Source organism: Pezoporus flaviventris, unplaced genomic scaffold (genome assembly GCF_033815535.1).
Source record: "Pezoporus flaviventris isolate CSIRO_AGI_PZ_B2104156 unplaced genomic scaffold, CSIRO_AGI_Pfla_v1 ptg000007l, whole genome shotgun sequence".
Classification (NCBI taxonomy): domain Eukaryota; kingdom Metazoa; phylum Chordata; class Aves; order Psittaciformes; family Psittacidae; genus Pezoporus; species Pezoporus flaviventris.
In genome coordinates, this window is record NW_026892555.1 from 43,152,660 (window position 1) to 43,167,905 (window position 15,246).

The 15,246-nt window shown below is 42.2% G+C and overlaps 1 protein-coding gene across 24 annotated transcripts in view; it reads right to left on the reverse strand.

Moving 5' to 3' along the window:
* The window catches only part of DTNA (dystrobrevin alpha), a 230,824-nt gene that overhangs the window by 176,075 nt on the left and 39,503 nt on the right, over positions 1–15,246 (reverse strand). For 2 of the 24 annotated variants that reach the window (XM_061448538.1, XM_061448539.1), the window contains exon 1: positions 10,019–10,214. The exons of the other annotated variants lie outside the window; for them this stretch is intronic. In XM_061448538.1, coding sequence (XP_061304522.1) covers positions 10,019–10,035 — 17 coding nt within the window. In that variant the 5' untranslated portion in view covers positions 10,036–10,214. Of the gene's footprint in view, positions 1–10,018; positions 10,215–15,246 lie in introns of those variants that run through there. 24 annotated transcript variants of the gene reach the window in all.

A 15,246-nucleotide genomic window follows, 5' to 3' on the forward strand; every position in this document is an offset into this window, starting at 1 on the left:
AAGAGAGCAGCTAAGACTGCCAAAGCTATGCCACTCCTAAAAACAGGCAGAGAAGAAAGCCATTGGGGTGAACATAATTAAACAAGGCAGAATTAAAGCATTAAAAAAAGACAGGACTCTAAGTCTCCCCTTTCTTCACAACTCCTACATGTATATTTATGAATCCTGGAACAGCAGCAAAATAAATAGTAATATCCTAACACAGTGAGAGGCTTTAAATACATGTAAAAGCTTTAAACACCCAACCTGCTCTGCTTCTAATTATTTTTGCTACATGTGAAATAGTTGAGGAAAACATACACAATATCTTTACTTTGTTAATTATCAGCTGGCTCCTGCTGCACATTACTAAGCTGCTATGGCAGTGACTAATGCCTCTGACAATACTAACTTCCCAATAACACCCTGTGAAGGAATGTGACCTGAACAGTGTAGAAAGAACTAGCTGGAGGTGTTTATTTTCAGATAAAAACGGTTTATTTACCCAGGTATAAGACAACAAATATTCAACACCACATGCACAAGTCCTGAGGAGGAGGGGCCGCATCACACTGCCTACTGTTCCCACACACTGCCTACCACAAGCCAGAGTAACCTGGATGCTTGCGTTTCACATTGTTTGCCCATGGGAGAGATGAGGAGAAGCAAGAGCACCTGGGATTCCTCCCCAGCGGCGGTTTAGATGCTGTGGGCTCTGCTCAGTGACTTCACTAGCACACTGGATGTGCAGTGGCAGTGCCATACCACACACTGACGCTCAGGCTCAGCGACAGTGCCAGTCTGTGCCCCTCAAGAGGGCCAGGCCCTGTGCCATCCCTTCATGCATTCAGTAATTCCCTGATGTGAAGCACACAAGGGGAACGCCCACTGAAGTGAGAGCATGAGGCAGCCATCCCCTTCAGCATGCAAAGAGCAGGGCTGCTCAGCTGCAAGGGACACCAGCTAGTGTTCCAGGTCTTGGGATGGCAAGGACTCGGCATCAGGGAAGATGAAGGAAACATGACTGCCCATAAAAGGTTTCTCTGCACTGTTGCAGCCCAGGCACAGCCCTTTTCCCCTCACCTCTGAATACGAGTCTTTTTTTTTTTTTTTTTTCCTTGTTTTCTCAGTGTAAGTACCTTCTGCCAAATTGATTAGTGTAATAACATTACAGCTTGGCCAGGAGCTTACACGTCTTAGTACTATGTGTGTGAAATAATGTTACTCTCCTTTCCAAATCCTCCTAGAGTGGTTAGGAAAGCAAGCCTTCTCTTGCACAGCTGCATTATAAAATTGCTGAACAAACCTATTCTGCCTATAATGGGAAGGGACACATTTTCTTCTCTACTGTAAGTAGGTCAATGAAAACATGATGTTGTGAGGAAGAAGCTGTTTTCCTCCGTCCTCTTTCCCCTAATGGCAGTTTCAAATCATTCCAATTTAATTATGTTTCTAGTTTTACCTATAATAACATTGCAAGGTTATTAACAACTGATATATTGGTGGTCTTGAAGTCTGGGGTTTGGGCTTCCTCATGGGCTTACTCTAGCCTCAGGTATACACATGCAATTCCTACACAGGGCACCTCACTGCACAGTTAAGAAAAGCCTGCAAAAAAAATCTAGATGTGTAACGCAACAATACATTATGAGGCACAAATTTTAACTCTCAGCTCTGAGATTTGCATTGAGCTTTTACATTAATGCAATCTCTTTTTGAGGATGAAATGATGACAATCATCTACTCTAAAGTAGCTACACTGTCAACAGTGAACTTGCTCTGAATTAATACTGCCATAAACAAAGTGAGTATTTTCAGTGGAACTACTCCAATTCATTGCACCGAGAGTCTTCTCTGCATGCATTTCGTCAGGAAGAATTAACCAGTAGCTGAAGAAACACTGAACTTGCAGTTACAGCTGTATGAATACTAAATGCAAATTAAAGGACACTGGTAATGAAAAAAATACATTTGGAGGGAGAACACACCATCCCAAACCAGAAAAAAAAAGGAAAAAATACATTACACTAAAGAGACTATAGAACACCTAAAATCTTCTAAAATGAAAGTTAAACACCAAAATGGGTGTTGCTTTTTTCCTGACAGCCTCTCTATATTTTAGAACAGATGGTGTAAATTAGTCTTGTCGACATAATCTGAAAAAAGGAAAAAATAATTAATTCACCTCACGTAATGCTTGTTGTACACTCTCACTCACCCACACAAAGCACTCCAAAGGCCCCCTTCTGCCACCAACTGTTTCCCATAGCAAAGGCTGCATGCTCTTACAACCCACTCTTTGTACCCTTGTCCTGAAAACAACAGGCCTGCCTAGGACAGTAAAGCTAAGCACGCACAAGTGGACACCAATCTGTCCTCAGTGCGAAATTGTTATCCCATGACTTCAAAGGGGACTCAGATTTCATCCTAAGAATCCAATTACATATTTCAAATTTGGAACTCAAATGGACTGTCAAGTGCCAGCTGACAAAGTGATGTCCCCAAGTATTTCAGGACAACGATATTTGAACTGAAATGCAAAGACAGCTGTTTATGCCTTAACCACTTACCTATGGAACATTTCAAATGGAGGAAATTACATGATGAATAAGTGCCTGTGTACCTCAGCAAATCGCATCCCACTCTGCAGAGAGATCTTTCCAATCACAATTTATAAACCCAGGACACCATGTTTTTCATTAAGAAAATAATTCCATGTGCTGTATTATCACCAGTAACACCAAATCATAAAGATAGTAGAAAAGATATGCAACCCACCTCCCACTATGAGCTAAAGCCAGACACACTTCACTCATGTTTATTAAAACCATTCCTAACACCTCCAGTGATGGAGACTCCACAAAATCCAGTGGCAGCGTGTATCAAGGACAACATTTTCCTAGGGTTTACCTCATCTTTCTGGCTTCACTTTAGACCCATTTCTCTTTTTCCACAGCACAGAAGAGAGATTACTGGGCCTCCTCTTCACAACAGTCCGTTCTGTGCTACCTGCGACTGAAAATCTTCCCGTCTCTTAACCTGCTCCCCAGCAAGCTGCTCTCCTTTAGGCAAAGCAAACATAAACCTTTCAGGCTTTTCCCTTGGGGCATATCCTCCGGATCTCTGGTCATTTTTACTACCCTCCTCCACTTCCAAAGTGGCCAGTGTTTTCTCAAATAGCAGTGCTCCAAACCAAATACAGGACTTCAGCAAGAGAGCTCATCAATGTGTAGCTTGCTCCCTGCAGGCTGTACTTCCATATGCATCCCAATACCAGGCTTTTCTTTTTTGCCTATCTATTGACATTGCCAATTGATGTTCAGCTGGAGATCCACAGTAATGCCCATGCTCCTCTGAAGAGCTGCTGTCTCACCACTTATTTCCCCCCCTGTATTGGTGTCAAGAGCTACCAACACATAGTGCAGGGAGCCCTTTGGAGCTACACTCCACCACTGCCAGCCTCTCTGTGCCCAGTGAGACAAATGCGCCCTTTTGATGGCGCCTCATGAAATATCTCAAGTTGTGTGTAGTTCTTAACTAGCACAGAGTGAAAAATACTGCAAATCCAGCGAGGACTGGGCCGATATTTGCATAACCTCCCCCTCCTTTTATATGCCTGCTCTATCTGTCAGGGAAAGGATGGAAAAACTATTAGGACTATTCCTTTCAAGGCTGATATATCCAATTTTATTCCCTTGCTCTATATTGAGTCTGTTAGTATATGTAGTCATGCCTAATACAAGCCCAAGCAGTCATCCACAATGGTGTACAGCAGAAAAGGATAGGACTAATGACCTGTGAAATAGGTATGGCCAGACCTGGCTAGGCTGAGGCCGCTCTTTGGCAAAGCTTGGTTTGTCTTGGACATAACACAACGGATGACTTATTTAGTACTTTACACACACAGTTACAAAAGCTGAGGCTTTGTGCACAAGGAATTTATTTCCACTTTCAAGAAAAGAGAATGGCCTGAAAAATTATTGGTCTAACCCCTTACTTTATGGCTTTTTCATAGAGAATACACTGTTTCAGTGTGGGTTGATATTAAGCAGTGTAACAGCACAGATTAGGCCCATTCAGTCCAAGTTACCACCGAGTTATGTGTAACTGTGCGTGACTCTCAGCAGACACCTATTCACCTTTCAGTGGAAACGCACCATCCTGTGGAGAGTTCGCTTAAGCCTGGAAACTGTACTTTTTGAAAGGGCTTTGAACTCTAGCACCTTTAATTCTCTTCAGGAATACATCACCAGATTTAATGTGGATGAAGAACTTATGTCTGCTTGGATTCTTTTCAGCCGTCTGCTACCTAATCTATTTATTTAGCTGTATCATTTCTGAAATCATATTTACTATCTCCTAGACTCACATAATTGCTTCTTGCCATCATCGTTTCAGCAAGTTTCCTTTGCTTACACCCACTTCCTACTATAAAACTTTTTTTCAGCTGCTCTGCTAAATTTTATGCTTGACCTGAAATTTTACATACCAGATTATCAGAGTCAAGCCAAATGTGTTATTTATACATTTTCAGCAATTTTCAAAGCTAAAGTTATTGAAAAGGAATAGTTTTACCTGTGCTAAAAGAAATATTTTATCATTCTTTTGCTGAAAAGCATTCACTCCTCCAGCTTTCACAAAAAAATTGGAACCTGGCAGGTAGGTCCAACTGTCATCTCTCTGATCCTACCAGCAAACAGCCATCGAACTTACTAACAAAAGCCATATTTCATCCCCCTCTAAAAACGTTTCACAAGGAGCTTTAGAGCTTATGAGTGCAAGTGATTGCTCTGTCAGCAGGTCTGAACCTTGCTGATGACTTCTGTTTTGAACTGACAGGGATCTATAGGAGATGTGCTCAGGGGGCTTCTTGCAAGCCACACACAACTTGTGGTATTTGAAGACGTGTCTCCTCCAGAAATTTCCTCCCTGCTGAGACTCTGTAGGCAAGTGGAGGAGATGGAGCAAGGACTTCCACTGAACTACCACTTCTGGATGTGCTGCCAGCATGCTCTGGTTCCTGTGACTATGTGTTCAATGGGTCAGTCAAAAATTCATCCACCTGCTTCTGCAGCTGAAATTAGAGGGGAGATGACCTGGAGGATGGGAGTAAGAGAGTCAACAATGGCCTCGCAGGTGGCTGAGAGAAGTGGGAACACAGGATGCAGAACAGGTTGCAATGTGATAGATGGCATAATCAGAAGTGGAGTTCTTTTAAAGAAAAACATGACCTGTTTACATGATAGTCTGGCAGAGTACATGGCTTCATTCTCAGCTATGTCAAGCTCTCCCTGAGCTCCTATAGCTTCATAAAACAATTTGTATTGCATTAAACTGATACAATTTATTTTCCATAATAAGACATGGAAACTGATCAAACTTTTAAGGAAAAAAATTAGGCCACAAAACACTTTGCATTTTGTTTGATCTGTTTTGAAACACATTTTGATGGTGTATATTCAAAGAAAAGTGAAATATCTGTAATTGTAATAGCAATTAAAAATACACATCAAATACCAAGACAAATGCTTTCAAACTCAGATCTATGACGTGCCTTTTTCCTCGGTTCTAGTCTGCAAAAGCCTAGCCAGTTCTCCTAGATGAGATTCAATTTCTCAAGTATGTGAAGCTTTCAGTTACATGAATTAGTTAAGAATCCAATTTAAAAAAGCTGTAAGATTTCAGTTATCACCTCAAAAGTTACAAAATGTTTAAATCAGTGTGCTGCTTTTGTCATTCTGATGTCAATTTACAAGAAAAAAGAATGATTTAAAACCAGGAAATGGATTATATTTCCATATCACACAAATGATACAGTAGCCCTCTTAATCCAATATAAACTAGTTGTGTATAAAAAAGAAGCAGGGGACACACGTGACATGATAGCCAAACTGTCACTGCTTTATAAATCTGGAAAGAATCAAGTGTTTCCTAATCTTGCTCCAAGGATAATGTCACCTTCAGAATCAACACAGACTGAAAAGGTAATTACCAGAAAGCATATACACTCATTAAATGGTATACCTTAAAAACATAGCAGGAAAGCCTAAGATTACTAACTAATTCTATCTGCAGCTGTTACCTCGTAATGAGTACTCAAGGACAATTTCACTCCAAGCATGCTCTCCTCTGCTTTTCTTGTGCTTACTTTCACTGTGTTTAAAAGAACCTGTCAGAAGTCCTGAATAGTTTTTAAAGCCTACCTGCTCTGCTTCATTTTCCTCCTTTTTTTGTTTTTTCCTTTGAGTGCAAATGTTCTTACAAATTTACAAGGAGGTGTTTCATACCAGAGTAGTCTTATCCTTACAAAAGATACAAAAGAAAATAAGAATGCAGCACTTAGATACCACTTTTCATCCCTTGATCTCAGAGCACTTCACAGAACTGGGCAAGTTTTACTGTCATTGCTCTCAAAAAAAGCTATGCCAAGCCTCCTACATGACTTCTCAAAGATCAGGCACAGAAGCCAACTCATTCCCTCCACTGCCCCAGGGAAGGTTATGTTCAGCAAACAGCTACCACCAAACCAACAAAGAAATTAATAAATAAGAATTCATTATTTCCACTACTTTCCCATCTCTTCTTTATTACTCAGAGTATAATCCCCAGTTCAGGTTTTGCAGCCAAATGTAGCAAAAGGCCACGTAATTGGTTCAGACACAGGGAAGACACAGTAAAACTTGGCTTCCTGTAACACCCCTCTGCCAGGGAGGATGGCTTTCTTGAGACTATTAGGTCTTAGGCATTTTCTCAACTACCACAGCTGCAATTAGATGCATTTTTAAACAGCCTATTAGTGGGAAGTATTGCTGTGTTTTCAGGTAAAGTCACTTCATACAGTAATAATTACCTCAGGAAGTTTTATTCCCTGATACAGCAGGAGCCAGAATCAAGAGTAAGCGCAGGAGGCCTGACAACACTTGGACTGGCTTCCCTGGGTTCCACTGTGGGTTCAGAGGTGATAACATGGCTGCTGCATAGGTCACAACTGCATTAGTCTTGGTTGTGGGTGTTTTGGGGGGTCTTTTTTTAAAGAATTACCAAATCACACTATTGAGGTTTTCTATGGCAAGCTGTATTATATACAGCATTGGCTGCCATACTTTGCCAAAACAAATTAGCTGCTGTCACTGGAAGCAGATTCATCAGAACCCGAAGGAAATCATATCACTGTGAGCTGCTTCTAGGTACTTTTGAACTCAGAAAAATGCCAGCACATTGTCAGGGAACCTTGGGGAAATGGTCCTTAAAATCATTACCAGCAGGTTGCTGATGACATCCCTATTTTGCTACTTAACGGCATAATCATCACTGCAAAAAGCTTGAAGATGAGGCTAGAAACAAGGATTTACAAAGGAAAAAAAATCATAACAGAAAGAAAGTGGGAAGCACATACAATCACAGTAAAGTCTAGCAATGAAGGATTTTAACCCCCATATGCATATCGCTACCACTGGTTTTAGCAGGGTTAATGAAGAAGAAAGCATAGGATTTATTAAAGGATGAAATGCTGCAAATCCATTTTCACCTCAGAAAGCATCGTTGCTTTCTCTCATGAGAAAGTTGCTTACAACTTCATGGCAATGAAAAGGGAGGGACTGCGACCTGCCTGCTCCAGAACAGTCAGAGCAGCACCAGTGTGGCACACGCTAGTGATGAACAGTGCTCCAGCATCAGAGTAGCACCTTAACCACTCAGAGTACCCAAAAGCAGGAGGCACCTATGCTTCAGCTGTAGGCCTGTGCTTCCCTCATCAAAGTCCTGTCCCCTGCTTGCTCTCCCTGAAGACTGGGGCCTCCATGATCTCTCTCTCTCTGCAAAGCAAGAGGCAAGGGCTGGGGGCAGGTGCCCCTCTGTCCCAGCAGCACTTCTCCAGGGAGTCCTGGGCAAGGGGAGGAAGGCAAGGCTGCAGTAAGGGAAGAGCCCAGAAGGTCAAGAAGAATGTGTTACCAGCCCCCCAACACTTTGTTACAAAAGCCTTTAAGAAATAGACGTGTCCCTTTCTCTCCTTCCTCCCTCCCCACTTCCCAACAAATCCTCACCCCAACTGTGCAAAATTCACCCTGGCCAAGGACTGTCCATTTCAGAAAAATATGCCACAATGTAATAATATATAAAGTATATCAAATACAGCAACATTTTCTACAGGAAAATACCAGTCCACTGAAGATTTTCCATTTACTGCTACAACAATTGAAGACATTATTTCAGGTGGATTAGATACACTGGAATATATCTTTTAAAGTTAATCCAACACCACACCGTAGTTCTTTGCCCTGGGAACTCCCTGTTCCTGGATCAGATGCTCATTCCCTTCCAGGAATGAGATTTTTAAGGCAGCTTAACTTCCCAGAATACAAAGCAAGTTTCTTTGTGACAAAGCTCTCCAGTGCCTCTTGGAACATTTAATTATGGGAGAAGGGTCTCAGATAATGAAATGGGAACATCATGCTCCTGAACTGTAACTTCTGAAAAGCAATACATTGTGGTAGGGAAATGCAATTTAATTTCAAACTGACTCAGGAATTTCCTATGGAACATTAATTCTATTTTCTGCTCACCTCTGAATGTCAGTTTATTCTCCTCCTTCAGTTTAGGAAGGTTTTAAAAGGTGCAGCGAATCTCTACTTCCAAATCTGTGGATTTCTCCTCTCTCCTGCCTTTTGCCACAGCCCTGGGGAGGGTGCATCTGAAGACAGAAGCCTATTGTGCTAAGCCTTATCAGAGGCAATGCCTAGCCCAAGGAACTGCTATCTAGATACCTAACACAGAAGAGTAATGAAGGTATTTCCACCCCCTCAAGTTTACAGGGGCTCTGAGATTTCACACAACTTGCCTGCAGCTGCTCAGCATCCTGTGCAGCAGCCAGAAACTAACCACAGCTTTACTCAGCCCCACTGTGAGTTTTTACTGATCTTGACACATTTTCTCTCAAAGTTTTTCCACTTCAATACCAAAACAAATATTATAGCAAGAACAAATATTTATGTAAGTAACTGTTGGTCTTGAAATTTAGCATGGGACTGAAGTGTTCAGCTGGTCTGAGCTAGTACAAGAATACCCACTAGTACAACTGTAAGAGAAGTGGCTTGAGTGTCATTCTTACCCCTGCAGTTGTTTTTTTCCAGATTTACTCTAAAGGTTATATATTTCCTTCTTCTCCAACCCCTACATGTAACCATACAGAAAACACTTCATGGCATATTTGCTCACCCAAATATATCCAGAAGTTCTGCAAAATTCAGGTAAGCTGATCAACAGGGATGAACTCCATCAAACGGAAGCAAGCTAACTAAACATACCAGATGGATCATCTTTCCTTCAAAGAGGAACCATTTCTATTTTAGTTCCCCCAATTCCACATATTTTGCAAGCACAGACTGTCGTTATGTGAATCTCTTTGGGACTGATATCTATAACCAAAAATGTTAGGCGTTCCAGTTATCTGCAGACAGCACCTACTTCCTACAGTTATTATGGGCAGTACTAACATGTCAGGAATTCTGAGTATGTTTGGGTGAACTGCCACCAAATCCAAAATTGGGAGCTCCTCTACTATGAGTGTACAACACGTATGCCCAGAATAAATGGTAAAAACAATGCTGGCATTTAGGTGATTCTCATTCAAAGCACAGATTCAGATGAAACTCCCAGTATCCAAGTACCTGCTATCTAGCAAACACTACATATGGAAATATGGAAAACTGCACACTTTTCAACTTTGTAATAATAAGCAGCATTTCAAACAGCATATCCCACTGATGAAGAGCAAAGGTATATAACAAAATTCAGCTGCTAGGAAAAGAGCACTCAAATCTGCAATGGTAAAATTGTTAAAGCCAAAGACTCCCCAGGTATGCCAAGATAAGTAACCTTGTGGGTTAACACTTCACTGAGGAATAAAGTTCAAACTGTAATGGGAAAACAGTGGGGAATAAATCACATATCTACCTCATCCTACAGGAACTGCCTGAAAGCAGAAGCAAAGCCCAGAGGAACCACTGAAGCAAACATATGCAAAGGCAGACTTCCTACTTACCCTATGGTATGCACCATGATCTCTTTTGCCACCTTAGTAATTCCAAAGAATCCAGAACGATGTTATTTTTTAAGGGAATACTAGAATCGTTAGAGGAGACAGAGGCAAGCTGACAGGCAGAGCTTTGTGAGAAGCCAGGCAGAGAGGGATGAATTTAAACCCTGGCTCAAGACGCTGTGTATTCTGTGTCTATCTTTAACTTCTAAATGATTTGGTTTCACATTCCTCTGAAGTCCTGCTGGCAGATGCCTCTGCGCAGCTTTACCAATCGCAGGCACCCGGGCCCCCTCCCCTCCCCTTCCTCCCTCCCTTTCCCCAAGTCTGCCACTCCACCCCCATCTCCCCCATTCCCAGAGTCCAGGTTTGAATCCCGGAGCCAGCGACTGAATTGCAGTCAGAAACAGGATGGCAAGAAAACCTCTTCTGTAGGGGACTGCAAGCTCTAGGGCTGGGGGAATAAAGCAATTCACCCTCGTTGCACGAAGCTTCTGCAGAGGCTCATATCTGTATGTTTACAGCACTTCTGCCCATGCAGACTGCTTTACTGAGGAATGGCATACAAACAAAAACACAAAATAAGACAAGATGTTACCAGATCTTAAAACACCAAACTTCTGGACTTCCACTCTCAGCACATTTGTGGCTCCTGACAATAACAATGCATTGCAATGTTGTGCAGAAGTCAGACTCTGAAATCCAGACAACTGATTGGCAGTATTCAAGGTGACTGAAATGGGGAAAAAAAAGTCCTTCCATGTAACCCAGAAGGTCTGTATCCCTCCCAGGAACTTCAGGAGTCATTAGCATTGACATAAACACCTGGCTCTTAATATGAGCCTTATGGGCTTTTAAATTGTAAACACGCATTCAGTTTGAATACTTCTTGCCATCAAGACGGCCTTATCTCAGACAGGGTTGGGAGTGGAACAAGCCACAAGACTGTGTAAAACATATGAATTACTGAACACTTTCAGTTGCAACTGGAACATATCAATTGACAGTCATACTAATTCAAACAGAGGAACATAGGAAATGTCTCTGGTTTACAGTCTTCCGCCTTTGAGTGGCTACCAAGAGGGGTTCATTCGTACCCAGAGATGCAGCCAAGCAAGAAGCAAGCACAGGCTGGGGCAAGGCCAAGCTATGCCCAAAATCACTTAGCTAACAACACCATTTATAAGTGCCTCCTCAATGCCCTATGTGATGAGGAATTACACTTCTCAGGGCACCAGTGTTGAGAGGCTGGACTGATTTAGTAGTGAAAGTAATCATGCGTTTACTTCAAGCTAACAAAGGAAATAGCTCAAACTTGAGAAGGCCTAAAGGCGAGGGGGGGGGGGGGGTAGAAACATCCAAAGAGCTGTATCTTTGTGGGCAGTAAGTAAGCCTGCACTTCATCTCCTGCCAGCCACTCTTCATGATGCTGTTTGATAACATATATGTAACATATAAAGTTTGATGAAAACAGTAACTCCAGAACTATTTTCATGGTCAGTCTCACAGAGAAGAAGGCAAGAGCTGCTCTTAACCTGGAGTCAGCTCAGGTTTGTAGGCCTTGAAAAGTTGCCACCAATATACAAATATTAAAGAATAAACTAGATGACAGCTTCTGAAAAGTCAAAAGATTTATTTTGAATCACTAACCCTTGTTACTATTAGCAAAGCCAGATTTCAGTAACATAGAAGTATAGGATCATGGAATGGTTTGGGTTGGAAGGGACCTTAGAGCTCATCTAGTTCCTTCCTGTAATGGGCAGGGACACCTTCCACTAGACCAGGTTGCTCAAAGCCACATCCAACCTGGCCTTAAACACTTAAGAGAGACAAAGAGAAAGAACAAAGAAAAGTTGTGCCTCTGTGGCTGAGAGCTCCTTTTAATTAGGACAATAAGGAAGGAAGAAAGAAGCTCCCCATGGAAGAAGGTGTGATGGACAAATGTGGTGGTTCAGAAGTTAAGTCATCAACAGGAAGGATTAAGACAACAAAGGCAGGGAAATCCAAAGAAGTATGGCCACACTTTCATCTAAACTTGTGCGTTTCCCTTACTAAATACGGGGAAGAAGATGATTGGATTTTAGATCCTCTAAAAGAGCACTTCAAGGGTTTGCTTCCCATGTCTCTTAAGAAGTTATTTATAAACCTGAGTATGTGTGTGTGGGGGTGGAGATCCAGGAAACAGGATGCTGGAAATTACTGTGAAACCCTGGATGTCAACGTGGACAGCATGATCCCAATCCCATGAATGAGACAGTCAGAGGTTGTATGTCCAAAACTTCTATCACATAAGCCAAAGGAAAAGACAGGTGTCCGGTTTCCTCAGCTGAAGAGACATGCGATACCAGTGTCTAATGTGCAATTTGAAGTGTGCAGCAAGAGGAGATTTACCATGGCTGTGAGAGGCAATACTACTCCTTCCCTCCCAGCAGTGTCTATTGCTTATAACTATCACCAAATGTAATAGATCAGGGACCTCTGTGGCATTAAATTTGGGATATATGAATATATACTAATCACAAGCTCTTGAGGAGCAGTGGGAGCAGGAGCTGGCATGGGAGCAGAGAAGGGAGCAGCAGGGTAATCTGGTACCAGTGACAAGTGTAAATAGGTAACATGTTTGGTATCATGTGACTTCCTTCCCATTCCCAATTTAGCCCGGTGCCTAAGAGACATGATCTGCCCCTTCATGTTTTCCTATTTTTAATGTGCACAGAATTTGCTCTTTGTCTTCCCTCGTCTGTCAGTATCTTGAATTCATTTGTCTTGACAGTTTTAAGATCTGGGCTTACTGGGACAAGCAATGTCTTCTACCCTACGGGCTGAGCTCTTCTAGGTCTTACTAAGAGTACTTTTTGCTCTTAGGAATGATCTTTTTAACCTCTGCAGATGATTTCAGCACAGGTTTGTTCAAGAGTAAGAGCTCTGAGTAGCGGACAGGCATTGCATTGACAGGAACACAGTTCCTGCCTGTCACAGTGGATCCAGCACACTGACTTTGTTTGGCATTACTCCATGTACACACGCCTCACTCTTGGCTACTCAGCTACATGGTTACACCAAGAGCCCACTCCAACACCCTCAAACAGGTGGGTTTGAGCCAAGGGCTGACCCATGAGTTGCCTCTCTCCCAACTATCACATTTTTTTACTGGAAATGACAGGAAACAGCTTTAGAAACTGCTGGAGATGGGGGCTCTCGGATGCACCCACCAGCACCCACTCCCTTGCTGCCCTCCACAACACAGCCTCCAGCACAGCAGGGTACATTTCCTCTGGAAGGCAGCCCAGATGACAGAGGTGGGCTCACACTGGGCAAAACACTGCCATGGTCTCCCAGTGTGGTCTGACTGCGCTGAGTATACTCCTCCTACCATTTCCAGGAGGCTCACTGGATAATGGGAGGAAGCTAGAACTGTTCAGAAGGGTTAGCTCTGCTATTTGCAAAACATGTTCAAATTGCCTGAATTCTCGGTAAGCATTAATTAAGTAAACGGGGAATGTGCTCAGTACATGGACTATGTACTCCATGAGCAGCAACAGAGGATTTTCTGTGCTGGCTTTTCTGTTCTTGTCTATGCTTCTATGATTCAAGCTATGTGGGAAGAAGGCAGATTATCCATAGTCACACATCTAAGCTTCAGAAACAAATCATATTTTCAGTCAATCCCTTTTACCGAATAAAGAAAAACCCCATGATTTACTTTTGAACATTTCTCCCCTTTCTCCTATGTTTTGCATTTAAACTTTGGCAGAGTTTTTTTTTTACAAGCCTATGTTTTAAACCAGTACTTATCATCATATATAAGCATGTCACATCTACAAGAGCTAGGACATAAATGCTTTGGCTTAATTTTTGTACACAAGGACAAAGTATGGACATTCTGTAAGTAAGCGATTTACAAAAAAATGTGCACTTGCCCTGTTATCTGCAAAATCAAACCATTCTTTAACAGATGCATTTTCAAGTTTACTTGAAAAAGACCTATGAGGACAACCAGAACAGTTCTGCTTCCATTCGTCTTTAATCCAAATGCTAAGTACAAGAAAAAGACTACTCTTTTTGTTAGCTGTCCAACTGACCACTAACCTGAAGATCTCCAAGATATATTAAAATATAGTGAATTTTAAAATAACCAGGTTTTGTAGGTAAATAGTTGAATTTTACCACACTGAAAGGAAAAATATTTTTCAAAAAATAAGTAAGCCAGGTAAACCCAATCCCACATAGTGCTGAGCCCTGAAAAGTCTTTCCTGGCCTGATGGCATTCACGGATAAAAAAAAAGGCTGTATCATCCATTATTGGTCCTTGAAGGGTTTGAAGTACCAGCTACAGTTCATTAAAAGTTGCTTGGTGAGCAGTGCATCTAATGAAGATTGTTTTGCTAAGGATTTATGATCCTTCTTCTTTACTGCTTCCAACAACAGTAATCCCCATTCCACCTAAAGTCTCACGAGCACTCCTACCCCCTCAGGACATGAGTGTTGCCCACCTACACTTTCATCTTCTTTTAATGTACCATGAAACCAACCTGCACGACCACCTCCACCATAATGCCTTTAATTTCCCCAGGCCTCCACAGCTGTTCTTCCTCCAGGTACTGCCCTCATCAGTACTCCCACTGACTTCCACGTGCCTTTCTGTACTTTTTCCCTACCTGGGAAAAAGCAGCAAGCTGGTCATGAAGCTCATTTAGAGCTGTGGGTACCAGACTAGGAGCTGATTCAAGAGGTGCATGTTGCCTGTCCTGTCCTTTTTGGGGTGATATCTGGAATCCCATTTCATGAGAGTCAAGGAGAATCAGTATAGCTGAGATTTCCTCCATTGTTAAACTTAGCAGGAAACGTTTAATGAGTTCAAATCTACTGGCTGTGGCCAGGAGTGTGAGAAAAACAAACACAGCACCATTGTTTTCCCTTAGAAAGCCAAACTCAGAAGGAAAACAAACAAACATCCCACACGCCAGCTACAAACATTCATGACACAGCCTTTGCTTCAGCACTAGATGAGCTCTGTCTCCTCCATGGTAAGAACTCCCTTCTGCTTTGAAGGCTTCATGTCTGCTCCAACCAAGTATACAAATGAAGATTGCTAATTAAGAGAGCTCATCTGCAGCCTGTTCCTGTAATGAGTAACTGAAACAGGGAAGTTCAGGTTGGATATATGGAAGAAGTTCTTCACTGTGAGGGTGGTTAAGACACTGGCACAGGCTGCCCAGAGAAGCTGTGACTGC